Source organism: Malus domestica, chromosome 05 (genome assembly GCF_042453785.1).
Source record: "Malus domestica chromosome 05, GDT2T_hap1".
In the NCBI taxonomy this organism is placed as follows: Eukaryota; Viridiplantae; Streptophyta; class Magnoliopsida; order Rosales; family Rosaceae; genus Malus; species Malus domestica.
The window spans coordinates 7,602,026-7,628,908 of NC_091665.1; the positions used below are offsets into that span (position 1 = coordinate 7,602,026).

At 37.5% G+C, this 26,883-nt stretch overlaps 3 protein-coding genes and 1 long non-coding RNA gene across 5 annotated transcripts; 3 read left to right on the plus strand and 1 right to left on the minus strand.

Annotated features, from left to right (window-relative positions):
* Positions 1-546: 546 nt before the first annotated feature.
* On the plus strand, positions 547-5,203 carry LOC103436604 (ABC transporter G family member 1-like). Its single transcript, XM_008375049.4, has 8 exons — positions 547-1,032; positions 2,587-2,666; positions 2,890-3,360; positions 3,468-3,554; positions 3,641-3,760; positions 3,888-4,082; positions 4,179-4,265; positions 4,350-5,203. The coding sequence occupies exons 1-8, from the start codon at positions 675-677 to the stop codon at positions 5,034-5,036; spliced, it is 2,085 nt and encodes a 694-aa protein (XP_008373271.1). The 5' UTR covers positions 547-674; the 3' UTR covers positions 5,037-5,203.
* Positions 5,204-16,349: 11,146 nt separating this feature from the next.
* On the minus strand, positions 16,350-17,086 carry LOC108173475 (uncharacterized). Its single transcript, XR_001790190.3, has 2 exons — positions 16,950-17,086; positions 16,350-16,644 (listed from the first exon to the last, which is right to left on the minus strand). It is a non-coding gene; the product is annotated as an uncharacterized lncRNA (long non-coding RNA).
* Positions 17,087-18,188: 1,102 nt separating this feature from the next.
* On the plus strand, positions 18,189-22,244 carry LOC103436603 (phospho-2-dehydro-3-deoxyheptonate aldolase 2, chloroplastic-like). Of its 2 annotated transcripts, none has more exons than XR_011581732.1 (5): positions 18,189-18,784; positions 19,610-19,887; positions 20,480-20,756; positions 20,951-21,236; positions 21,804-22,244. XR_011581732.1 is itself a non-coding variant. In XM_008375048.4 (5 exons), exons 1-5 carry the CDS (start codon positions 18,296-18,298, stop codon positions 22,068-22,070), a joined length of 1,557 nt encoding a protein of 518 aa, XP_008373270.1. In that variant the 5' UTR covers positions 18,190-18,295; the 3' UTR covers positions 22,071-22,244. The 2 variants fall into 2 exon arrangements, 1 of the variants encoding a protein (XP_008373270.1); XM_008375048.4 differs by having other exon boundaries at positions 18,190-18,784; positions 20,991-21,236.
* A 746-nt stretch (positions 22,245-22,990) lies between these two features.
* On the plus strand, positions 22,991-24,279 carry LOC103436602 (small ribosomal subunit protein uS13c). Its single transcript, XM_008375047.4, has 3 exons — positions 22,991-23,314; positions 23,402-23,626; positions 23,936-24,279. Exons 1-3 carry the CDS (start codon positions 23,201-23,203, stop codon positions 24,098-24,100), a joined length of 504 nt encoding a protein of 167 aa, XP_008373269.1. The 5' UTR covers positions 22,991-23,200; the 3' UTR covers positions 24,101-24,279.
* The last annotated feature ends 2,604 nt before the right edge of the window (positions 24,280-26,883 follow it).

Consider the following 26,883-nt stretch of genomic DNA (forward strand, 5'->3'; position numbering starts at 1 on the left):
CATTAAATAGATAAGTTTTTCGGATTGAAATAGATAAATATCCGGCCAAACTTTGATGATTTAAAAAATAAAATATTTAGATCATCAAAGTTTGATATAGAATGGACTCTCCAACTAGACTCTATTTTTTTATAACAAAATAGGGGTTGCTTTAGAGTTTAGACAGAGAGTCCGTGCATGAATGTCCAATAATTTGGGAGGTTTATATCATTTTTGTTTTTATCCTAAGGCCTATGTATTTGAGGTCATGCGCGATTTTCTCCAGACGAGGGCCCCAGCCCTGTCCTCTTCTTCCCATGTTTTTTTTCATGATAAAAATTTGAATGGACAAGAATTGTCTTCCTTCCTTATTCTCATGTTTCCTTCATGTTTTCTTATTTGTGTGATCACGATTAAACCACATTAATATTTTATATTACTATTCATTTTTTTCTTATTATCTTTATAAAAAATTAATATAAAATGTTAATCTGGCTTAACCGTGACCACACAAAACAGAAGGGCACAGAAATAAGGAGGGCAGACAATCCTTGTCCCATTTGAAGCGCACGTTACGTCCATTTTTAAGATTCTTTAAATACAGGGAATCCTTAACCATTTCCCCAACACAAACTCACCCTAAAATCTCTCCTCTCTCTCTCTCTCTCTCTGACATAGAACTTGCCGATATCCATATGGCTTCTACTATTAATTTTAATGTCCACCACAAAGCTACTGAGCATGAATATGGTTCAGCAGCACTGGAGGTTGAAACAGAAGTTAATAATATTGATCTAGCAGTACTGCCAAGAGCTGGCGGAGGAGGAGGTGCCGGAGTCCAAAACAACCACCATGCAAAGATATTGGAGGAGGGTGTTTTGCTGACATGGGAAGACTTGTGGGTGACAGTAGTTTCCAAGAAAAATAACAGTACTGGTAGCAGCAGCAGATCAATCCTGCAAGGTCTAACCGGTTATGCCAAGCCTGGGGAGCTCTTGGCTATAATGGGCCCTTCTGGCTGTGGCAAGTCCACTCTTCTTGATGCTTTAGGAGGTAATAATCGATATCCTCCTTAATAATTCTTTCCAATTCCCACTCTACGAAATATAGTTTCAGCATGGTTTAACGATTGCATGCAGGTATAGAGATCAGTATGTCAAAACCGGTATTACTATACAAATAGTAGGAAATATGTGTTAGAGGGTTAGTAATTTAAAAAATAAAATTTCTCACCACTTATATAAAAACATGTAATGTACCACCCATATTCCGGTCGCAGTAAAATATTTCTCTAATATGTGGATGTTATTTTTGGTTGTCAAATCAAACAATGTTTAATAAACCTTGTGAAGAATATAGAATCTGGTGTCGGAGAATTAACAAAATAAAACAAATATAAAGGACAGTTTTGTATTTAATTGTCAAGATTTTTGAGTTAAACTAGTGGCCGATACTATATCGATATTGTTTTGATTTAATTAATATTCTATTAAGTTTAACAAATATTGAGTTTTATTACAAAATACATTTTTATTATTAAATTCATATAATTATATTAAGTTGTATATACTTTTGTCAGACTCTTGATGTTGAATTTTCGACACATCCTCTCATGTAAATTCAAATTTTATTAATAGAATTTCAAATTGTCTTGCCTATATCACTTTAGTTGCACTTGTGACCTACTATGTTTCATGTGCCAAGTTCTGTTCCTAAAGCCGCGGGAATAGGATCTTATCTAGTTTTCTTTGTGAGAATTTTGAGAATTACTTTATCTTGTTCGTTCATCGTATATCATATGATCATAAATTTTTTTAAATATTTTTAATTTAAAATTAAACACAAATAGTATTTGATAAAAATTGATTGTACACTATATAATAAACAAACACAATAAATTAATTTATTACAAAGAGGATCAGAAGAGAATCTCATCCAAAGCTGCCAATGATTCATAGACATGACAATTAAGACCTGTACCAAAATTGTGTGGTTGCATGATTGAAGATATATATATGTCATTTTACCAAAAAAGAAGATATATATGTCATATTTTTACCTAAAAAAGAAGATATATATGTCATATGATGTTAATTAATTGAAAAATGCTAGATTGAAGAGGAGTTCCTCCTGTCCTCAATTTGTTTAGTGGTTAATTAACAAAATTTTATATTTATAATCGGAATTATTAATATTATAAATATTTCTGCTAAAATCATTTTTTATAAAATCTTTTAAATCAAGATTGTTTAGTCAATCAATGGAAGCAAATATAAAGACAATTCTGAATTTTTTTATTGAATTTGTCCATCTGTTCTTATGCAGTCCAATGATTAAACGGTCTCATATTTTATTGATTTCTTGCAAATATGGTCTTTACAAAGTGTTTTATCATGTAAACTGCTTTGATCATAATAAGTGTGAATTAGGTTTCGTAAAATTAGCCATGTTATGACTTAAGGATGAAACATTCTCATCCATTGAGGAGTCAAGTTAATTCCTATTTAACTAGTTGGACTGCTGAGTTCTTAACCAAGTATATTAAAGATCAAATCAACCCTATGTGCAAAGGCACTCTAACTTACAAGTAATGTTAATACACTGCAGGGAGACTGAATTCAAACACTAGGCAAACAGGGAAGATCCTAATCAATGGGCATAAACAAGCACTGACTTATGGAACTTCGGTGAGTGTGACTTCAATAATACGTATATTGAATACTACATGTGTTTGTGTTTTAACTGTTAGATTTAATTCACAATTATTTAAATCTTCTATTTTCAATCTTAGTCATTCATTTTCGTATATCATTAAATGATATGCAATGTCTTGAAGAAATTTTCCTTAATTTTTCACACTTTTATTTCCTTATTTTTTAATAAATCACATCTACTTACCTGCGGACACAGGCATATGTCACACAAGATGATACTTTAATGACGACATTAACCGTTAAAGAAGCAGTATATTACTCTGCTCAGCTGCAACTGCCAGACTCCATGACCAAGTCAGAGAAGAAAGAGAGAGCAGAAGTTACAATTAGAGAGATGGGCTTGCAGGATGCCATGAACACAAGGATTGGAGGTTGGGGAGTTAAAGGCCTTAGTGGTGGCCAAAAGAGAAGAGTTAGCATTTGCATTGAGCTTCTCACACGGCCTAAACTTCTATTCCTCGACGAACCGACAAGCGGCCTTGACAGTGCAGCTTCTTATTATGTCATGAGCAGAATTGCAAATCTTGATAAAGGTGATGGAACTCCAAGGACTATTGTTACATCCATCCATCAGCCTAGCTCTGAAGTCTTTCAACTTTTCGATAGTCTTTTTCTGCTGTCTTCTGGAAGAACTGTTTATTTTGGTCCTGCTTCTGCAGCAAATCAGGTGAGACTAGCTCCATGTATATTAGTTGGCTTATTTTCTAATTAAGTTCAGAAAAAACCTGAGTTATTTGTTGTTAACTATGTACTGCTGTTCTTAATTGATTGCAGTTTTTCACTTTAACTGGTTTCCCATGCCCAACTCTCCAAAATCCATCGGATCACTTCCTTAAGACCATAAACAAAGATTTTGAGCAGGTACGAAAATCTCTTTGGAAACGGAAAGTCACATGATATGTCGATAAACCTTTAGAAATCTAATCGAACTTTGTAACACATCGCAGGACATTGAGCAAGGCGTAACCACACCAGCAGAAATAGCAATTGATACTCTAATAAGATCCTATAAAGAATCTGAAACCTTTCAGCATGTTCAAAGACAAGTAGCTGAACTGTGTAAACAGGTAAACTAGTAATCAAATTCATAGAAGTAATTATGCACATACCTTTTTTAAAATACTCTTAATTTGCAATAGTGACCCCATGATCAACGGGGAAACATCGACTAACCTTAATTGACATGAAATTTAGGACTTCGGTGAAAAATTGGAGAAGAGAAACCGTGCTGGCTTTCTTACACAATGTCTCGTACTTACAAAAAGATCATTCGTGAACATGCATAGAGATCGAGGCTACTATTGGTTGCGCCTGGCTATATACATCTCCATCGCTCTAGGCCTCGGTACCGTCTATCATGAGCTTGGACATGGTTATAGATCTATTCAGGTGAGTGAGAGAGAGATCTTTTTTGCACTACAAATAAAAGGAAATTATGTCCCCTTAGTAGACGGTTAATTTGAACTTAACATTCATATGTTGCAGGCAAGAGGCTCGCTGCTCATGTTCATATCTACTTTTCTAACTTTCATGGCCATTGGTGGATTCCCTTCCTTTGTGGAAGACATGAAGGTAAATTAATTTAGAATACTACATTAGCAATTGATGTTATAAATTAGTGTTCCTAAACTCTACTTTCTGATGTTGTAAATACAGGTATTTGAAAGAGAAAGACTAAACGGGCACTACGGTGTCTGTGCATTTGCTTTTGGCAACACATTTTCTTCTGTTCCTTTCTTGGTAATGATTTCGGTAATTCCCGGGGCAATAGTTTATTACCTTGCTGGACTTCAAACCGGATTCGAACACTTTGTTTTCTTTTCTTGTGTGTTATTTGCTTGCATGATGTTGGTTGAGAGTCTTATGATGATAGTTGCTAGTATTGTGCCCAATTACCTAATGGGGATAATAGCTGGTGCTGGAATTCAAGGGCTTATGATGTTGTCTGGTGGATTTTTCCAATTACCAAGTGATATTCCAGGACCGGTGTGGAAGTACCCAATGTACCACATTGCCTTCCACAAGTACGCATACCAGGGATTGTTCAAAAATGAATTCAAAGGAACAATGTTTCCGGCAAGTGAAGCCGGAGGGCCGTTCACCCTCAGCGGCGAGCAAATTTTGAGAGAGAGATGGCAAGTGGAAATGGGATATTCTAAGTGGGTGAATGTTGCTGTGTTGTTAGGGATGGTAGTTCTATATCGAATTCTGTTCTTGGTTATCATCAAGACTACAGAGAAGGTGAAGACTATTAAAACAGCTCTTCTGTCAACGCCTCCTAAGCGAAGCTTGCAAGTATTGGCCAATCCCTCCTCTACCCCCGTGCATGGAGAGAACCACTAGCATAATGTCATATGAAGGTGTGTTGAGTAGAGAGATAGGTACTTCAATCGGTAGTGGATTGAAATTGGGAATACTAAAGTTGTACCATCGGAAGAACTTACCACAATGTTTCTCATTTCCTTGTGTAATATAACCTTATGTAATAAAGTTTTAATTTCAAGTTTTAAGATTGATCTGAAATGATTTGGTGAAGGTTCCGATCCTCTTCATCGTTGTTTCTCTCTAGTTGTACGTATAAACCAAATCAAGTCGACTTTATGTTTTCATGCAACCTCATAAACATTGACACAAATTATCGTTTTTATGTGATAAAAATGTATTTCAATTTTTGGGATTGGTTCAAATTTATTTTTTGCAGGTTTCGATCTAAAGAGAAATTTTTCTAGGTGACGAGTACGGTTGTTGAGCTGGAATTCCCCTCCACTTATATGTTGCCACATATCCCACTAAACCTACTTTTGTTTACTAGAAGTCAGTTAAATAAAATTAAAAACAAAAAAACTTGTTGAAGGCATAAAGTCTCCAGACTCCCCACCCCGACGGCCGATCCCCACCCCCAACGGCAACTCACTGTCGACCTACGACGACGACAGATGGTGCAAAATATTTCTCATACAAATTCAAAGCATCTGTTTTTCGCAAAACCCAGAAGACAAAGGAGCGAAAACCCAGACGACAGACGGCGACAACTCACTCCAAATTCGAAGCATCTGTTTTTCGCAAAACCCAGAAGACTCCTAGCTGGGTTGATGCCATTTCCAGTGATGCGGATGGTGGCCAAGTGCAATAAGAACACGGCGAACCCAACACGCAATGGAGTAAAAATCTGATCCAAACCCATTAAAATTCACCACAAATTAATCAAAAAACCAAATCAAACCCCAACAAAAACAATCAAAATCACAAGTTTTATCTAAGATAGGAAAACAAAACATGAAGAGATGATGGAAAAGGAAGGAATGGGGTCAGGCGTAATAGAAGATGATGTGAGGAATCTGGGTTCTTCTTTTATTTATCAAGAAAAAGATGAATCTGGGTTGTTTATTTAATTAATTTGAATTCTATTCTAAAAATGAATAATAGGTGTCATAAGTTATCTTAGGTGTCAGATGTTAATAGGTGGTACTCCAGCTCAGCAACTATACCCGTCACTTAGAAAAATTTCTCCACATTGTCAGGATTGACACTAATGCTTAACAGAAGATGATGGGAGGAATCTGGGTTCTTCTTTTATTTATCAAGAAAAAGATGAATCTGGGTTCTTTATTTAATTAATTTGAATTCTATTCTAAAAATGAATAATAGGTGTCATAAGTTATCTTAGGTGTCAGATGTTAATAGATGGTACTCCAACTCAGCAACTATACCCGTCACTTAGAAAAATTTCTCCACATTGTTAGGATTGACACTAATGCTTCTTTTATTCACACTTGCCGTTGCTATTTTTTGGTTAAAAACTAACCACAAGTGCTCCTCCCTATGCAATGAAATGCATTTGAAATTTTGGGATTGATCCAAAATCATTTGGTGTGGGTTTCGATCCACTTCGTCAATGTTTCTCTCTAGTTTTGCATAGAAGCATATCAAGTTGACTTCATGTTAGCCTTATGTGATCATACAGTTAAAACACAAAGAATAGAAGAACGATAATTAAGTTAACTTTATGCCAGCTGAGCATCAAGGAGCAAGGTCTAAAAGCCTAGACACACGCAGCTCAGGCGTTGGCCCAAGCCCAGGAAGACAGGAGGGCTTCCCACTCACGAGCACAGCGCTCTGCAGGTTAACCCGCTTTAGTGCCTACGTTCATGCACCCAACCCGAGCCACTCTAGACAAATCAGATCCCAAACTGGTTCAGCTGAACCACTGGTCGACAACCGAATTAGTTCCGGTTTAGGCTAGGCTGACCAATCCATCAACGGCCTAGACTAGGCATCTAGGTGCTACAGCTCGGCCTGCAGCCTTGCAGGCCTACAATGAAGTCGAGCAAGCCCCAGCAAGCAAGGGCAGAAGGCCAAGTGGAAAACTAGGTCCATAAGGCACAAGCTTATCATGCAGCGGCTCCAGCCTAAACCAAGGAAGTACTTGTTGTAGCTCAGGCAACCCAATCCCACTTTTCGATAACTTTAACCCAAGTCCAAATGCTGACCTTTGTTCCTAGGAACATGCACTAGCCAACAAGATTATCCTTCCCAAGCCTAAGGCCTGGGATCCCAACACAAGGCACCCAATGTCTACTACAATTCTACCACTTACAAAGATGCCCATTAAATGAGCTTCGCCATTCTAAATGGTGATCCATACTTATCCCAGTAGGTTACATACTTGACTAGTGCCCTCGCGCAACAGTTCATCTTAGCGAGTCAACTCTTAGAGCACATCAAAACACGGCACACTCTTGACGAGTTATTTCGAAGCGGGATGAGAGCTGATGATGATATTTTTTCTAAAGGCATCCTACCAAGTTATCACTTGACCAGACATGAACCAGGAGTTTAGTCAGCTGCATTCCCTCATTGACCACCATAAAAACATTTTCTCTTCTTAAACAGCTCTTTCTCATCAATAATATATGTAGGACATGGGTGTGCGTTGTTCAAGTCGATGCCTCTTTGAAGCGAAATACGGCTTTTTGCAAATCTTTCACTTGCAGTTTCTTTGGCTAACAAACTTCGTCGGACTCCCTCCAAGGACTAACATATCTCAAAAACGTCTTCCCATATCTCGCCTATGGCGGTAGCCCCGTTAACTCAGGGTTGGTCGCGTGTGTAGGGATGCCAGGTTCGTAACATGATGATTTAGGGAAAAAAATTCATAGGGGTTGAGTGGTTTAGTCGAAAGGAATATGAGTTCATCTTTCAATGAAAGCACCAATTGTTGGGACCAAATTTGCGCACAGCCGCAGATGGTGGATGCACAAACTCAAGCAACCTGTAAAACAGAGAACAATCATGAGCAACCCTTAAACTGAGGGTGGGCGTTTTGGCTAATGGGTATCTGATGGTCAAGTTAGTAAGCAATTTTAGACTCAAGTAGTGGGCAAGAGAATAAAAGTACTTACATAAACGAGCCTTAGATGGGTGTATTTATACCGTTTGGGAGAGAGACTTTTTAAGGATAGAATCCTCGTTCTAAGCTAGGAGAATCCTAGAGGATATCTAGATGTAGATATTGCACTTTCTTAGGAGTTGTGATTACTTACGGCGCGGCACATGACAATTCCTAGATTGTGGGACGGGCCTGCACGTTAGCACATTTGGCTGGCATGTGAAGCATACGTAGGGGTGGGCACTTAGAACCGAAAACCGAAACTGAAACATGAACCAAATTGAACCGTACCGAACGGTTTGGTTTTGCGGTTTTGAAACGGTTTCGGTTTTGAAACCGAACCGCAACATAGAAAACGGTTTGGTTTCGGTTTTGGCTTTTGAAAACCGCACCGAAATCGAACCGCACCGCAAATATTAATAAACATTTAATTAAATGTCCATATTAGATTTCATGTTTTAATTGGTCGTTTGTTAAAATTCATACACTTAATATGGACTCAACCACACTAGAATATCATCATTCATCACTTTCTTTTGTTCATTAACTTGAAGGACCTTTGTTATTTTATACCATCACACACACATATATGTACAAGGGTGGACTAATCTTGTTATCAAGAGTCGAACAATGATCTACTAAAAGCCACTCATTTGAAGCATGATATCACATATTCTAGTATGAAAATTTCGCTCACGTTTAATGAATTCAAATTTATTCAACTTGTTTTATGAAAAATATTGTAAGGGACACCTTTTTGTTGCACAAATATGTTTTAACATCACAACTACATGCAACATGCTAATTGTTTACATAACAAATGTCATTTTCCTATTACTATTAGGAAATGCTTTTTAATATGTTAAATTGCAAATTGTACATTTTTTCTTAAAAACCAAACCGAAACCGTTTGAAACCGCACCGAACCGAACCAAACGGTTTGGTTTTATTTTGGTTTTGGCTTCAAAACCGCACCGAACCAAACCGCAAAAACTTGCGGTTTTGGTTTTGGTTTCACTCAAAACCGCACCAAACCGAACCGCGCCCACCCCTAAGCATACGCACCTCCACCGGAGGTATTGTGCTCCGTCGCCGTCCACGGCAGCGCCGACTACTTTTTTGGCCAACTTTTCGACAACCCATCTAGACACGTGGGGGTACCCGAGGTTCCCTTATAGGTTTTTCGACATCCTAAATATGTTTACAATGTTCATTTTCCCAAATTCAATCATTATAGTACATTTTTATTAATTGGTCACTTTATGTGCTTAGGTGCGTTTGTTAGTGGTGTTTTCATCCACCCCTATTTGCACGGCTTTTCACGAATGGTGTAAGGTGAGTGAACCCCTTCCAAAATGCATGATTTTACTATTTGAAATGCATACATGAAAAGTATGATTTTATGGTACGTTTTATCAAACGTCTATGAGAAAATTGGATTCATGCTTTATCAAATACCATGCTTTATCAGAGTTACATTCTTTGAAGGAATTATGATTATATATTATGAATAAGTTTTATGATATGATGTTTGAGTTACTGAGCTCCGATGAGATATATTTTGGAAAGTTATGTTCATGTTTTTATGTGCTTATCTAGTGGTTATTCATACAATCTGTCTACGAGCAAATGATACTGCCTAAAGGGCGAATGAAGATTTGTTCTGCCTACTGGTGATTGATATCATTATATGGCTCGGTCAGATGATGTAAGGCTTACGGGTGAATGATAATGCCTTCAGGAAATTTTGAAACCATTACTAAGCACACTATATATGATATATGTTTTATGAAGTTTTATGGCATGCTAGGGTTTTCGAAAAACCTATTACATATTATGCTATTGAGTTTTCATAAACTTTGGGGGTTAGTACATTCAAGAATAGCTGTTTTAGTATTACTTATATATCAACTTGGTTCACTCATGTTTTGTTTTGCGCCCCCTCAGGACTTAGAATCGAGGTGTACAATCCGGATGCCAAGGCATTCTCGCATCAATATCTTTGTGTCCTCTCGGTGTAGGACCCTTTCCTTTGTTCATGCATTTGTATAATATTCCACCTTAAATGTTTTGGATTAGTTATATGCTCTGAATATGTTCCACAATTGCATATTCACTATAGTTAAATTTACAAGTTTTATTTATGTTCGTTCTTTCTTCATAGTTCTCATACATGTTAGTATGGCTTCGTCACCTTCGGGTGTCGGCCAGCATGTGCTTACCTCAATGTTTGGAGAATATCAGGGTTGGGCGTGTTAATTTGGTATCAGAGTGAGGTTTGTTCAGAGCATACTTAGGATCTTCTGTTACTTTAGTAGTGTGTTGGTCATAACATCATTTGGATGTCACGACTTCCGAATTTGGTGCAATTCGGCGCAGTTGTGCAAACTTTTCTCTGTTTGAATTGTCACCTTCTGGTTGAAATACAAGAATTCGTGTTGGGATTGTGCCTCATCGGTAACGAAATGGTTTGTTGGACGACTTTCAACATCGGACCGATACTCTGCAACATGCATTCCTTAGGAATTATGGGCAGAGTCGATTTTACATTGAAGTGACGTGAATTAGAAATTTTAGTAAAAGGAAGCCTCGTTAAGACTAGCTGATGGCGATGCTACTCTGTGACATACATTACTTAGGAATTGTGGGCAGAGTCGGATCTACATAGGAGTATTGTGAAACGGAAAAATCTTAATGGTTTAAGTTTGGAGATCTAAAGCGGTGATTTTACTTTGCGACATGCATTCCCTAAGAATGGCAGGCAAAGTCATATGTATATGGAAATTGTTCGAAACATTCAAAGTGCGTGTTGGAGAAGGCAAGTAAGCAATAGTTGTCGTGAAGTTTAGTAAGTGTTAGTTGGGTGGGATCGAATCAATATTCTCGGACTTGTTGTTGCCATCGAGCGAATTCGTGTGGACCCTCAAAACAATTCTCGACAATTGTTCTTTCGTTAACTTTCTTGCTTTCTCCAACTTCGAGGTCAAGTTCACTAAACATCGGCAGTCAGCTTTACACCAAATTCTTCGAACGTTGATTTTGTTTAGATTAAATCCTTTCTTGGGAGACTCTTTTGTAGCAGACGCTACTCTCATCAATTTCCAAAAAGGGTTACGACCGTTGGAAATTGAAAATCCTCACAAGGTGTTTGTGAAATGAGATGTACCTTTAGTCTTGTCACTTTCGTTCAGCAATTCTTAATGATTCTTTGAGCATAGCCCTATTTTCTTTTTAGCTACGAAACCAGTCAATTTTGTTGCGATGTTGAGGGTGAATGTAGTTTCTGGCAACAGAAGTATTGTCTTACTTGATAATTGTTCTTATACTTTTCGAAGACATCGATAAATTTTGAATTCTACGGTGATATTTTATTAAATATTTGGTTGCACACTGATGCAGCATGATCGAGTAACGCGTGTTCATCTTGACGGTTGGAACCGCATGAGTAAACCATTCTATCTACGACCTAAGCTGGTAACCTTTTTCCTTTGTTGTAAAATCTGGTGGCATTTTCTCTACAGCGAGAAATGTTGCATCCTTTCCAACCAAGAAGTTGTTTGCACCTTTGTGACCAATAAGTTGTTTGCACATTTGAGTACCATATTGGTTAGGCAAATGCTATAGCTAAATGCTCTTAGTTAGAAATCCCATAGATTTCTTACCTTCATCTAAGCTACCCATGTCTCATTATTGTTTTCCCTTCAAGGATTTGGCCTTACTTTGGCATCCGATCCACGGTGAGTATTGTCGGCACACTTCTTAGTCAAACATGTATCGATGGATTTCAAGTAGGAAGCCCAAGATTTTGATCAGTAACACGTGAGTTGAATGAGCGAGTGTCGGTTGACATGAGATGAGATTTGAAAGTCCAATAAGTTGGAACTTTGTTGATAAGAAACAAATTGCTTTAGCTTAAGGGCGATGAAGCTATAAAAAAGGAAAATTCTTAATAAGGCTCACGTTTCAGTGTATGTCATGCATGCTGGTAGTACTAAATTGTACCACCGTTTCCGTCAATTTTAGTACTGGTTTTGTATGAATGAGATATCACTAAATATGTGAGTAAACATCTGTTTTATTGGTAAGTGGAAACGGTGAGATGGAAACCATCAAGCTTTTCTCACTTTCTTTCTATTCTTGTTTGGAGATAGGAAGAAATTCCCATGGTTGTCCTTGGGTTGTTGATGACCCATCGGGGATGCGAATGGAGGCGGGTGAGTGTCACCATAGATTTTTGGTACAAACCACCTTGTACACGTGGAGACTATGATGATGTGTCGATACTTATTGGTCAACTCACTCAGCATATTATCTACCAGTCTATGAGGACTATACTTTTGACCATTTGGTAGAATTCTTCATCTTAGACTTTGTTTGACTGACGTCTCGATTAACATGGCATGAGGGTTTCTACAAGTAGCACTGTATAGATAGTATAGTTATGCGAATTGGTTTTCGAATGTTTAAATTTTTGTTTTGGGAATTGTGTGCTTCTGATGTTGTCGACTTGGTGTTGGATAAATGGTAATTTTGCACATTTGAGAATTGCTACTTGTTTAGCGAGACAACAATGTGTTGATGATATTACGGGCTACAGACCGTGATATTGATAGCTTATTCGTTGGGTTCGTTGAGCAAGTGGGTAAGTAGACCGGTTGACGATAGTTGTTACTATTTGGTTATTGTTGGGGCTCGACCCAAAGACACACACCTATTCTCGAAGTACATGACGTTACGAATGCTTGGGTGTGACCCGCTTTCATTTTCGGTTTTAATTCTCAGTGCAAGTATTTTAACTTACTTATTATAGTTATATTTGTATTTTTTGACGTTGTCTAGTATGTGTACATATTCTTGAACTTATATTATATATTTTTTACTTTATATCTTTATATAGTATGATTCTACTTTTATACAGATGGGGAAAGAAGGTATGAGCTTAGAGGCATGAAAGAGGAATCATTGCAACCCGATCGCAACGGGTGGCATATTCTCTTTGATTTAACCACTCTGACTTGATTTCATCTTTATACATATATTATTTCCTATCTTTGAGTATTTATGTATATTACGTTATTTCAAATTTCGGGACGAAATTTTCTTAATAGGGGTATATTGTAACGACCCATCCCAGAATTTACGGAACGAAAGAACAATTTTGTAATTTCACTATGGTTGGGGTTAGATATTTTGAAATGTTGCTTTTTGGGTCTTCAATTGTGTGCCTTGTGGAGCCCACTTATTTTGGTTTCCCCTGGCCCAAATCCTCCATCTCTCTCTTCCCTCACAACTCTCTTTCTCTCTTTCCCTCACATATTTCTCTTCTTCCTACTTAGTCCCCCGACTCCCCCTCTCTACAAGCTCTCACTCTCTTCTCTGAGTTCCACTCACACAACCACAACCACAACCACCCCAAACCACCACAACCTAGACATTGGATCTTGAACCCAAAGCCAAACGTGGAACTCCACCGTGGCAATCACGGTGCACACTCCCCCGACGAGCTCCAGCGGCTTTTGAGGATTTTCTGACTTAGGTAAGCTTTTAGAAACTCTTGGAATATGTTTTAAGGTTAGATCGGAGCTTGTTTTAAGTTGTACATACATGTTAAACGTAGAAAATAGCTTGAAGTAGCTTTTCCCAGTTTCCAATGAGCACAACCACTTTCGAGGCGTTTTCCGGCCAAACCACAACGAGTTAGCCATTGTGCAAGATACCATTCTCTTCATCTTGTTGAGAACTACAACTTTCATTTTTGAATCGCTTGATTTGGTTGAGTATCGAATAAGTTATGATCTTTTGAAGTTTTGCTCAAAAACCAGCCGACCCACGGCCTGAAACCGGGTCGACCCGACCCAAACCCTCAAACCCACATCCAACAAACCAAACCTTTGGGTCGGGCTGCCAAGCCTTAAGAGAAAATATTTTTGAACTCCAAAAGCAATTCAAGCGTGTTTTTAGGATTCATCTACATTTTTATTAAGGATAGATTGCAAAAATATTTTCACCAAAAAACTTCCAACCATTTTAAAAACACTTCTAAACGAACCTTAATTTCTTTATCATCATGTTTAAATGAAGGGTAATGATAGGGAAACTAATTTTTTTTAGATCAAATTTTATAAGGAAACTTTAACGAAAAGCTCCCGGTACTATTCACTTTAACGAAAAAACACATTTTTACACTAAAAAGTCAATCCAGGTACTATTCACTTTACCCTTTATTTTGTCCTTATCGTTAAAACTCAAAGTTTTCAAGCCATTTTCATTAGTTTTCCTATTTTATAAACCACCTGATGTGGTTGTTCATGATTGGATTATTATTTAAGTGTTAATTAATGTGCTTATTTTCAATTGATGACACATCATATGGTTTACAAATTTAGTCTAAAAAGTTTGTTCACTTAGCATTACTCTTGAAAGAACTAAGAAAAAAGTTTTCTCACAATCTTTCTTCATAAAGTTGAATTAAATTGAAAATGACCAAAGTACCTCTAAGTTCTTTTTTGTCAAAATCAAAGAATTTGAACCGTACTTTCTAAATGAAATAAATCATTGAATTTTTTTAACAAGATTGTGCAAAGGGTAACGTTAGAGAGACTATCTTCTTGAATCATATTTTTAGACCATATGATGTGGTGATTGACGGTTGTATTCCTTATTTAAATCATTAAAGAAAGTATTTACCAATGAACAACAATATTATGTGGTCTACAAAATAATGTAAAAAAATATGAACTCCCTGTCATTTTTCTTGTACGGCAAAAGTAATAAACACAATAAAGGTATGATGCCTATCCCTACAACCAATATGGACTCAAAACCTCTACAATCCTTCTCTTCGCGCCCTTTCCGAATTAATCAATTTTCTTTGTTCATAAAAGATCATACAACCAAGACTAATGTGTTAGAAAATAATTTGCCAACTATAGTCCACATTTAAAGTAAGGAAAATAATTTGTGCACATCAATTTTTTTTGTCGCTAGGTAAAGTAGGATTGATCGCAATTGAAGATAAGATGAGAAAAAATAGATTAAGGTGGTTTGGACATGTGAAACAAAGACGTACATATACTTCGGTTAGAAAATGTGATTATAAGATAAGAAGGGTACTTGGAACTAACAAAATGCTTAGCGTAAAACCAAACACAATGACATTTTAGAATTCATAAAACCGACCATATTTTGTGAAATGTTTTTTTTATCCAAAATGGTCATTGGGATTGGTATAACTCCTCACTTTGGTCCTTGAAATTTAAAATCGATATAAGTGGTCCATGAGTTTGTCTACCATCAATTATTTTGGTCGTTCCATGAAAAATCTCTGTTAAATAACGATCAAAATGACAAAAATACCTTGAATTTAATAAATAATGGGCCTCAATAATTTGACAAAATTATAGGGTATTCATGAATGACACACCCCAACCCGGAATGTCCACCTGGACTCCGAATCGAGCTTTGCTAGCTGACACCAAGAGGGTGACGAAGCCATAAAGTGTTGTGATGTGGAAATGTGAGTAAATTTAAACCTAAAGGTGCCTAAATGTAAGAGTGCGCTAGTGAGCGGGAATGAACTCATTCCACATGTGATGTTAGAGTATAAGTAAAGTACAGCATAGTGGATTGAGAGTTATACCATCGGTAGTATTCCCACAACAACATTTTGCAAGAAATCCTCGTCGACACGAAAGCCCTGCCACTAATACCTGGAGGGGCGAAAAACAAGGGTGAGTGGACCTAAAAATAAAGTTTTATAAAAACCTTTTTGAAAACATTCTAACCTCTCGCCGTAAAACAAGTATAATTTCCAAAATATACATACTACGTATAGTATGAAAATACTTACCGTAGCCTGCAATATCTCAAGAGTTCAATACGTCACCAAATTCGTAAATAGGCCTATAACTTCCAATAATCACAATATTTCACAGAAATAAACATGTCACATAGAGTGCTCATTAACATATGCTGACACACGAGTTCATGCAGAGGTATTCTAACATGAACATGACTGAGTGTAATAATGATTTACGCTATAGTACTACAATCACATGAAGACTAGCACTATGCGCATCATATACGAGTCCTAATTACCTATAGCAATCTAGGATATGACTGGTACCTACAATGGATCCAAAGTAAGCGTACGGTGCAATGTGAACATACACGTGAAAAACTGGCCCTGGTCCTGGTAAGTACTAACACCAATGCAGCACACGATGAGCAGATAATGCAAATATGAGCATGCAATGGTAAATCGATAATTCAATAACCCTAGTCAATGAAATATTATTCATAACCATAAATACTATTAAAGCATCCATACTAATATGCATATATGTGCATCCCGTAGGACGTAGTATAATAACATGAGTTTCTTCAATAGGGTAACTTTATATACATTACCATAATCTAGGTGTGATGTAGAAAATTCTTTTTCAAATATATTAATGGAAACTAACAAATATATATACTATAAAAGAAAAGACCCACTCACAAATCATGTCGTCGGGTCGAACTCGCCTCGGGGGCATCGATGATCCTTGCAATGCGTTTCACCTAGAAACGAGACCATTTATGTAAATATATAACGTACTAACGTATAAACGCGTTTTCATACAAAGTACGGCTAATAAAGAAACTATTTGAAAATTGTCAAATTTTGGGAAACGGAGAGATGATTCGGATTCAACACATCGAGAAACCTAAGGAGGGACCTTGGGTTCCACGCACCTTCCTCACCATTTCTAGATTTTGCATATTTTCTTCCCAAATTTTAGAGCTCATCTCGAGCTTGATACTTAACCAAATTCAACATAATTTATATGGAAATGAAGCTTAGCATGAGAGGAACAAATCCATACCAAGATTAGGCCGAGTCGTGGTTGGCATTGGCCAAAAAAATAGCCTGAAAGTGGCATGACGGCCACAGCCTAAATATTCCAGAATCTGGGGAAGTTCTTCCCCGAGATGTTTCTGTATCAAACCTCACCAAATTAGACATTCAGCCTCAACATTACTTCTGAATTATTATAGGAGGAAGGGCATAGGTGATCTGAGGCTTACCTTGATCGGAGAACTAGAAATCTCACCAGAGTTCGCGAAATTGGGTGGCGATGGTGCTATGCATCAGTGAACCGAGAAGGAAAACGACGAGACAAAGAGTTTGTAAGGGAAGATGGCAAGATGAAGGATGAGGTTGTGTGATATTGCTCACCAAAATGGCCATCGTCCTGGGTGGTTAGCGATGGTGTTAGCCACTGCAACTTCTCGATGTTTCACCGAGAGAAAATAGAGTTAAGGAAATAGGTTGAGAAAGAGGTGAGAGGGAAAGAGAAAAAACATATGAAAGAGATAGAGTGATATGGTGACCTGAGGACTCACCAGAGTACACTGGTTGTATGTGGCTAACGACGGTGATGGCGTACGATTCATTCTCTGCACTTGCAGAGAGAGGTAAACAGGAGAGAGTTGAGAGGAAGCATCCACGTTGATGGTGTTTTTTTACGAGGCCTGCTACAAATGGCTGGTTCAACTGAGCTCACCGAAAAACATAGCATACAGCGATAGGGCTCAGTTGCCCTGCGTTGCACAGAAAGCATAGAGAGAGTTTGAAATGAGAGGTGAGGGAATCAAAGAGAGTATGGGAGAAGAAGTGACACGGGGACAAAGAGGATAGGAGACCCATGTGGATGGGTCCCACCATGCAGAAAATCCTACACGAAAAATATTAAAATGTCCTTGAACATCGTAAGTTCGTAAAATTTTAACCATAACTCTGGTTTCAATTCCGCTTGCACCTACGCGTTCGTACCGTCGAGTACTTCGAGAATACAATAAAATAGTAACTCACACGCATCACGAAAAGACGGTCAACAAAAGTCAACGATCTCACCTCTAGGGGTATTTTCGTCAATTCACTATTTTAAATTTAATAAAATAGTAAAATTAGGGATATGTTGTTACAATAAATGACAAAAATAATTGACAGTTGAAAAATTCAAAGTGCACTTCAATTGATTTCAAATATCAAAAACTAAATTAACGAAATCGATCAAACTTTATTGCTATTTATATCAATCAATATCTTTTGATTAATAATTGCGCAGAAATCACTCCCGACAACATAAAATAAGTAAAAGAGAACACATAAAATAATAGAAACGTCGTCTCTTCCAAGTTCCAACATCCAAAATTGCCGTGCAAGAAAATGGCGATTGCAGCTTACTCTGTTCAGACTGCTCTCTCATTCAAATCCCTCATCATCCCCGAACCCATCAAACCTCATAACCACCACCACTCGCAGCCCCACCTCCGAACCCAGAAACCCATCTCAGCCGTCCATGCCGCCGACCCTTCAAAGTCCTCCGAATCACCCTTCAAACCACAACACAAATGGACTCTGGACAGCTGGACGGCGAAGAAGGCGATGCAGCTCCCTGAATACCCAGATCAGCAGGAGCTGCAGTCGGTCCTCAACACCCTCGAGAGCTTCCCGCCGATTGTGTTCGCCGGAGAGGCGAGGAGCTTGGAAGAGAAACTGGGTCAGGCGGCTAAGGGGCAGGCCTTCCTTCTTCAGGGCGGTGATTGCGCAGAGAGCTTCAAGGAATTCAATGCTAACAATATAAGGGACACCTTCCGTGTGCTTCTTCAGATGGGTGTGGTGCTTATGTTTGGTGGCCAAATGCCTGTTATTAAGGTTATTGCTTTCCTCCCTCTTTCTTTCTTCCATTTTATTATTTTTGTTCTTCTAAAACCAACATGTATTTTAATCATTTCTGTTCAAATATTTAGCGTTTCTTTTAATTTTTTAGGAGGCATGCTGGGATTTATGTTCGTTGGGTTATCTGAAATTTTGGTTATGGGCTTATGATTGTTTCAGTCCTTTAATAAAAATTAATTGATGAAATTAGAAATGATATTCAAATATGACTTTGTATATTGACTGCATTGGTAGGTAGAATGCTAATTGAATTTTAAGAACCAAACTCGTTAATGATACATTGTTTGAGGATTGGGATAAGGCTTTGTTGTTTTTGATTGAGGACTCGTAGTTCCATCCGTGTTTCAGAGATGCTCTATTGGGAGTTGGGATACTATGGTAGTTCAAGGACCTTAGTCTTGGGATCTTTCTTCTTTCCACACGTTCTAAGAGGAAGGAGAGTAAGGCTATGAAAGGAGTCCAACAACCAAGCCTTTATGTTTCATTTGTCTCGCCTTGTCCTTCGCCCTCTTCTGGGTGTTAGGTTCCAACATTTTCTCCCTCGTTGTACTGAACTTTGTTATTCTCCAATAATACAATATCGTCTTTCATAAAAATAAAAATAAAAAGAACCAAACTTGTTATTTTTCATTTTTTTTTTTGATATTTTGGTTCCCTACGATAGAACTGTAATCTTAGAAATGAGTAATGGTAAAACTTTTCTAATCTGTAATTATTTGCCATTGAGTTTTAACTGATTGATATAATAATTATTAATGTTTGTGAGTTTGAGTGACATAGATTATGGCTATGATAATTTAGGTAGGGAGAATGGCTGGCCAGTTTGCAAAGCCAAGATCGGATCAATTTGAAGAGAAAAATGGTGTGAAGCTGCCTAGTTACAGAGGTGACAATGTCAATGGTGATGCATTTGATGAAAAAGAAAGAATTCCGGACCCCAGCAGGATGATTAGGGCTTATTCCCAATCTGTGGCAACTTTGAACCTCCTGCGGGCATTTTCAACTGGAGGGTATGCAGCCATGCAGAGAGTCATCCACTGGAATTTGGATTTTACAGAGCATAGTGAGCAAGGGGATAGGTATGGTTCTTGCTCCTTTATAGTTTCAAACTTCTGTCCTCACTATTTAGTAACCACTTTGTGTTTCACACATCATCACATATGATATCTTAAATAGACTTCTATTTTAAAGTGGTGCTGAATATGAGTGAAGTTTCGGATAATATAATTCATGCTGGAAGGCCCCGAAAACCAGTTAGTGATGTGGGCTTGATTGTTTTGATGACCTCATTTAGGTGGTTGAGTCCTTTTTCTACATCTAGCTTAACTGCGTATGTGTATGATAACATGAGAGTGCATTCTTTAGTATTCCAAACATGCCCTAGATCATGCTATTAGTTTGTCTTGAGCATCACACTTAAGTTTAATGATGTTTTTCAATAGAATAGAATTTATTATGAACGGAGAAGAAGGGAACAAATAGTTGAGATGACAATGAGGAAGTACGTTCCGTACTTGAATAATGTTTCAACATGTGTATTTCCAAAACTTACATACTTTGACTTCTATGTGGATTAGTTTGCAGTAGCTTTAGAGTTCAACTGAGTATATTCGATTTCCAGTACTAGGGAAAAAGTTTAGGCTTAACCATAAAATTGGCCTGGCTCAATAGATACCGCGAGTTGGCTAACCGGGTGGATGAGGTCCTTGGATTTATGGCTGCTGCTGGACTCACAGTTGACCACCCAATCATGACCTCAACAGAGTTTTGGACATCTCATGAATGCTTGCTTCTGCCTTATGAACAAGCACTTACTAGGGAGGATTCTACTTCTGGGCTTTACTATGACTGTTCTGCTCACATGCTTTGGGTTGGGGAACGCACCCGTCAACTCGATGGTGCACATGTGGAGTTTCTGAGAGGAGTTGCTAATCCCCTTGGCGTCAAGGTATCCTGCACTTCTGCTTTCACTTATGCTCTAAAAAATACTTCTTTTTTATTTCTGATACTAAATTCCTTTTCATTTGTTATTTTGTATGAACAAAATTAATGTAGTTATTTATGATGAACTTGGAAGTCTTAGTTGAATAACTTGGTTTGTGACTGTGAATCTGATAGACATATTTCTGTTTCTCCTACCAGAAAATGTAGGTGGTGTATGATAGATTGTATTGTGATGCAGGCGAGTGATAAAATGGATCCACATGAACTTGTTAGGCTCATAGAGATCCTAAACCCCAAGAACAAACCAGGAAGAATAACCGTAATTGTGAGAATGGGAGCTGAGAACATGAGAGTGAAGCTTCCTCATCTGATCAGGGCAGTTCGTGGAGCTGGTCAAATTGTCACTTGGGTTAGTGACCCTATGCATGGGAACACTATCAAAGCTCCGTGTGGACTCAAAACACGTTCCTTCGATGCAATACGGGTATGATGTCATAAATTTACACTTTCACACTTGCCACTTGTTTTCCTTGCTCAACGGTTTTGGACATAGCACAAATTCACTATTCTGTCAAAATGTGCACAGTAAAGTAAGTCTAGCAATTTCTGCAGTCAGGTAAGTCTACCAATTTCTACCGTAGTTGAAAATAGTTTTTTCACAAAAAAAAAATATAAGTAAAAATGGAAAATAACTGCATTCCGTGAAGTGAAAGGTATGATTTCATTTCCAAATAAAATAATTTGTTTATTTGTAGGATTTTATTTCACTCCATTGAGAAGAAAATGCTTGAAGTGCTGGCCATTCACATATATGGCCCGATTGATTGTTAGTTTGCTGGAAAAACTACCAGTCAAATGCCTAATGATTTATTTTTGAGCAGTTGCTCTAATCATTGCACATCTTATGAAATGAATGAATCCGTGATTTGGTCAAAACAAATAAATTCCCTTTCGATGCGCTTGAACACCAATCACCATTGGTAGTTTTCTTTGTTGCAGTAACACGTCCAACTGTAATAGGAGCAATGATCTTATTGTTTTTTACTCTCAGGCTGAGTTGAGAGCGTTCTTTGATGTCCATGATCAAGAAGGAAGCTACCCAGGAGGTGCTCATTTAGAGATGACAGGGCAAAACGTGACGGAGTGTGTAGGAGGTTCACGAACTATAACGTATAATGATCTGAGTTCACGGTACCACACCCATTGTGACCCAAGGCTCAACGCTTCCCAATCTCTTGAACTGGCCTTTATCATTGCGGAGCGTCTACGGAAGAGAAGGCTTGGATCGAGGCACCTTTCAGCCTCTGCTGTTATATAGCAGGTTCTGGTTTGTTTCTTACTTGCATGTATATTTGTTAGAAAACCATGGGGAGGTGTATGTATCTAATGCAGTAACAGTGTAAGATAAATAAAGCTTCGGAAAATACACGATGAAAGATCGACAAGCGTTTAGATCCAATATAATAAACAAAAATGAGGTTTTTGCCTACAATTTGTATATCACCTCAATTACATGCTTAGTTAGCTAGAAATTATGCTTACTTCTTCACTTGATTGTAGAAATGTTTGTGTAAATTGTTGGTTTCCTACTTCAATTTTTGTCTTGTGTCAAAAAGCATAAATAAATGACTTATTGGAGAGGGGAAGGTCAACTTCAATGTTCGCTTCTGTTAAAAAAATTTCTTTTAATTTCGTGAGCAGATGGTGACCTCGCCACTTTCAATTCGTTTCCAATTTAATACATTTGTGACATGGATCCTCTCCGGATCTATGCATCCTAATCTTAGGGATCTACCAATCGGGATCATTGAAATTTGATACAACGACTTCAAAAAAAAGTACAGAAAACAGTTAATGAATAATCCTTATCCATATTTTAATTGACAAAAAACTGAAGAATCCAAATAATTCAAATTCATATTCCTTACAAGCATTGTTCTAAAAATCTCCGGCTAGCATCGTCTAAGCGCTAAGAGGCTAGCTACCGTCTGATTAGTCCTAGACGTTTGAAACTTAAGAAAGTGCTCTTAGACCCACTTAGTCATCCGCCTAACCCGTCTAAGTTGCAATTCTCACTTAGGTAGAAAATTGATAACTTTCATTTTGCATTTTAATTTTTTAATAAAAGTAAGAGACTTGTTGAATACTTGGATGAACAATCATTACATGTGCTTTTTAAGTATAAATACATTTATTTATATAAAATAATAAAAATACGTAAATCTGCCTAATTCGTTTAAACCTTTTTATCTCAACATAATCTAAACTGTCCATATTTGATCCAACGGTGTCGAAACGGTGCGCTGATAAGCAGCAGCACATACAGCGTTGCGCACTTGAGATTTTGCCAGAAGAGGATAAAGCTCGACCCCATCGTCTTCGTCCACACACAAACACAACAAAGCTCATCGCTCTCACAACTCATACACACACGCAGAGTTCACAACCATGGCGCAAACACTGGCAATGCCTCTGGCGCCCTCCCTCTCTGTAATCTGCAATGGAAGAAACCTTAATCCCCTCTCCAACACCCTCTCCTTCCCAATCAGACCCCCCAATCAGGTAAATTTCACGTTTTAAATTGTGGGTCGAGCTCAAAATTTCATGGGTCGAGCTCAAAGTTCATGGGTCTTGTCGATTTCCGCGCAGGTTGGCGGCTTGAGCATCAAATGCGTGCGTGTTGGCGGAGTTGAAATCCCCAACAACAAAAGGGTCGAGTACTCTCTTCAGTACGTTCATGGAATTGGGCGTACCAGGGCGCGAACAATCCTAATCGACCTCAACATGGAGAACAAAATCACCAAAGATTTGTCGGAAGAAGAACTCACCATTATCCGAGATGAAGTCTCCAAGTACATGATTGAAGGAGATTTGGTAAACCCTCAAAACTTTATGCTTTTGCTCACTGCCATTGGCGTTAGATGAGTTTAAATTTCGATATTTTTGTGGCAGATAGATTAGGCCACCTTCGCCTCTAACCGCAATCAATTGCGGTGGTTGGAGCAGAATGCCCCCTTATTTTGTTAGGGTTTCCTTTTTCATATAATGGGATATCATTGTGGCGGTATCTCAAGTCAATCAATTACGTCCTAACTTTCACACGTGGGATTGCATGACTGATTTGGGATATGGCCACAGTTTCCATTGGATGGAAGTTTTATTGGGATTTTTTTGGTGTTGCAGAGGAGGTTCAATGCCTTGAATATAAGGAGACTCAAGGAGATTCAGTGCTACAGAGGCATACGCCACAGTCAGGGATTGCCTTGCAGAGGACAGCGCACCAAGAACAACACTAGGACTCTGAAGGGTAAGAGGGTCACAGTTGCTGGAAAGAAAAAGGCCCGTTAGGTAATCGAATGGGTTTTCAGATTCCTTTTGTAATTGGTAATGAATTCCATTGTCTGGATTTATGTTTTAGTATTAATACAATTGTTCTCATCGCTTTTGGTTGATCGAGGTGTGTTCTCGCCTTTGGAAATGTAGTTTGGATCATCAATGTATATTGAGCATTTTATCTTGACTGTGTATCTCGGTGTACTTGTTTGAGTTAAATTATCATAGGATTGTCAAATGTGGAGAAGGAAATGTTGTCTAATCACTTGATCACAATGTGAAGTAGATTCTTAACTACTTAGAATGCGATGAAATTTAATCACAAGTGATGAACTTGCTGGAATTGTTTACAGAATCCATAGGCGTAGTTTCTCAAATCATAAAAATCCTTGTCGTTCGGTTTGATCATCTTTTTCATCTGTCTTTTCACTAGCATGCTTCGTTGTTTTGTCCTGCTTGTACCGGAATTTGTACTCCGAGCTTTGTCATGTATGATGGGTTTGAAGTGTTAAGCATGTATATAACAGCTCATAGCTCTGCATCTGAATCACCACTTGCATTTCTATATGCTTTAATCAATCACCACTCCATTACAAACTTGTTCAAAAGATTTCTACTGTTCCATATTTCAGTTAGTCATAGACTGAAGGTTACTTTGCCTCTGAGAATGCTTTTCACACGATATATTATGTGTACTGTTTAATATAAATGTTGAAAATTTGAATTTACCATGTTGTGCGAGTAGTTTTGGAGGAAGAAGTTGCTGAGCTTGGTATGGAATACGTGGTAAACATCGATACAGATATACTAAACTTCTATTATACGTTGACTACCTAACGCCCTCTCCTTCCTCCGTTCTCCGGGATTGGGAAAATTCTTAGAGAAGGCTTGTCGTTGCCATATACGAATTCTTGACATGCTTGAAGAAAATGAGAAAAAGCTCGGAACTGACATGGGTTTGCAAAAATAAACACCAGAATGTATTGGGTTTTTTCTTTCTTGTTGGGAGAGACTAGTGCATGCAAACCCCTTATTCTCGAGGTATAATTTCGTGTAACTAGTGACATTCATGACAAACATATATTTTTCTAAAAAAAATATATGTAGAGGAATTTAGTATTTTTGTCAAACAAACACTTTGAACATTATACTCTTTAGTGTCGTTATAACACCTAAAGCACTTCTCCATAAAAAAATTAACAAACACTTTGACACTGATTTTCGTATTAAAATTGCTTTTGAAAATATAGTATACCAAACACCTGTTGTTTTACCTAACAGCTGATTATCCTCACAACACGACATAAACAATTTTGTTTTTAATACAAAAATATCAAACTAGCCCCTTCTACTACGAGTGGAGTGATTGAGTTTATATAAAACTCAAGGCACCCTTTGATAAGTTATGTATCTATTGGCTATAAACCATCTGACACCTTTGAATTCTAAGAATACAAGTATAAGTTTTCAGCATAAAGTTACACATAAGTTGCTACCTCTGAAGAATAATGCCCGCGCTTTACAAAAGATGGCTCCTATTTAAAACAAGAAAACCGTTTTCACTAATTGACGGTAGCAAATAATAACAATTTTTCATTAAATATTAGAAATTATAATATCATCTAATAACATAATTTCCAACATTAACTAGTAATACATAGAGAATAAGATAAAAGAATCAAAAAATCAGCAAAGCAGAACAACCCACCACCACCCGTAACCTTCTTCATCCCTTCCCATACCATGATCACAATAGCCACACTCCACCACATCAGCCCAACAACCACCCCACCACACCAGCACTAAGCCTCCTTTTCTCCTACATTACATCAGGTATCATGATCGTCGTTGTCAAGAATACAGATTTATTCGTTCTCTTTTAGTAATGAACGATCAAGAAATTGAATTGAACCGGAATATAAGAATCTAATTGAATTGAATCAGAGTCGACGAATCTTTTTTATCGTCTACTACTTAAATAGTCGACAATTGGAATCTAATTGAATTATAGTTATTCTTTTTTTCACTGACAAAGAGGAGAGAGGAGGCTTGTTAGCAATTACGGTGAGAAGAGTGGTTGTTGATTTGGTGGTGGGGAGCTTTCGTGTCTATTCAAATTTTTCTTCAACACAAAATAATTTTTTTAGCACCGCGTTAGGTCTTGGTTTTTTAACAACGTGTTAAGTCTTGGTTAAGTTAGAGTATAATTGTCGTAAAAAAAATATCAAAGAGACATGCAGTCGGGAACAACAGAATGAATGTGTTCCCTCAGGATATTACTTGAGCATCAAAAGAAAATAAATTTTGAAAACAAAAGAAAAGTAATCATTTGTTGTAAGAAGTCACATTTTTAGTCACGTGTCACACGAGCTAAGTTACAAGTTAAAGTAAATTGTACGAAGTTTTTGCTCTTTTGCTTATATGCGGAGAACATTTTATTTGACATGAATACACCTTGTAATGATATCTTGTACTTATAATATTAAGACAAGTGGAGAGAAAGTACTACACATCCTGATATTATTTGCATTATACGTCACCGTAACAATATACCGAATCATCATTTATTACATTATTCTCCACGAGGTGCTAACTCATCATTAAGCTTTCCTTTACCCTACAAAATACAAACTCTGATCGCCAAAAGCGAAAGACATGCTCATAATGACATTCCCACCATCCTTTCGTCTTTTATTTTTAAGACAACATTTTGTGAAATGTTAGGAATATCAAATTTTTTAAACTAAATTATAAAACAAATGAAGTGTTACAAATAAAAAAAACAAGCATATTAATCG

Excerpts from the sequence above, each read along its gene's own strand:
- LOC103436604 (XM_008375049.4), top strand. The coding sequence starts at position 675 with ATGGCTTCTACTATTAATTTTAATGTCCACCACAAAGCTACTGAGCAT. Across the intron at positions 1,033-2,586 it reads TCTTCTTGATGCTTTAGGAG|GGAGACTGAATTCAAACACT; the intron begins GTAATAATCGAT and ends AATACACTGCAG. Across the intron at positions 2,667-2,889 it reads CACTGACTTATGGAACTTCG|GCATATGTCACACAAGATGA; the intron begins GTGAGTGTGACT and ends CTGCGGACACAG.
- LOC103436603 (XM_008375048.4), top strand. The coding sequence starts at position 18,296 with ATGGCGATTGCAGCTTACTCTGTTCAGACTGCTCTCTCATTCAAATCC. Across the intron at positions 18,785-19,609 it reads GCCAAATGCCTGTTATTAAG|GTAGGGAGAATGGCTGGCCA; the intron begins GTTATTGCTTTC and ends ATGATAATTTAG. Across the intron at positions 20,757-20,990 it reads CTAATCCCCTTGGCGTCAAG|GCGAGTGATAAAATGGATCC; the intron begins GTATCCTGCACT and ends ATTGTGATGCAG.
- LOC103436602 (XM_008375047.4), top strand. The coding sequence starts at position 23,201 with ATGGCGCAAACACTGGCAATGCCTCTGGCGCCCTCCCTCTCTGTAATC. Across the intron at positions 23,315-23,401 it reads CAATCAGACCCCCCAATCAG|GTTGGCGGCTTGAGCATCAA; the intron begins GTAAATTTCACG and ends ATTTCCGCGCAG. Across the intron at positions 23,627-23,935 it reads ACATGATTGAAGGAGATTTG|AGGAGGTTCAATGCCTTGAA; the intron begins GTAAACCCTCAA and ends TTGGTGTTGCAG.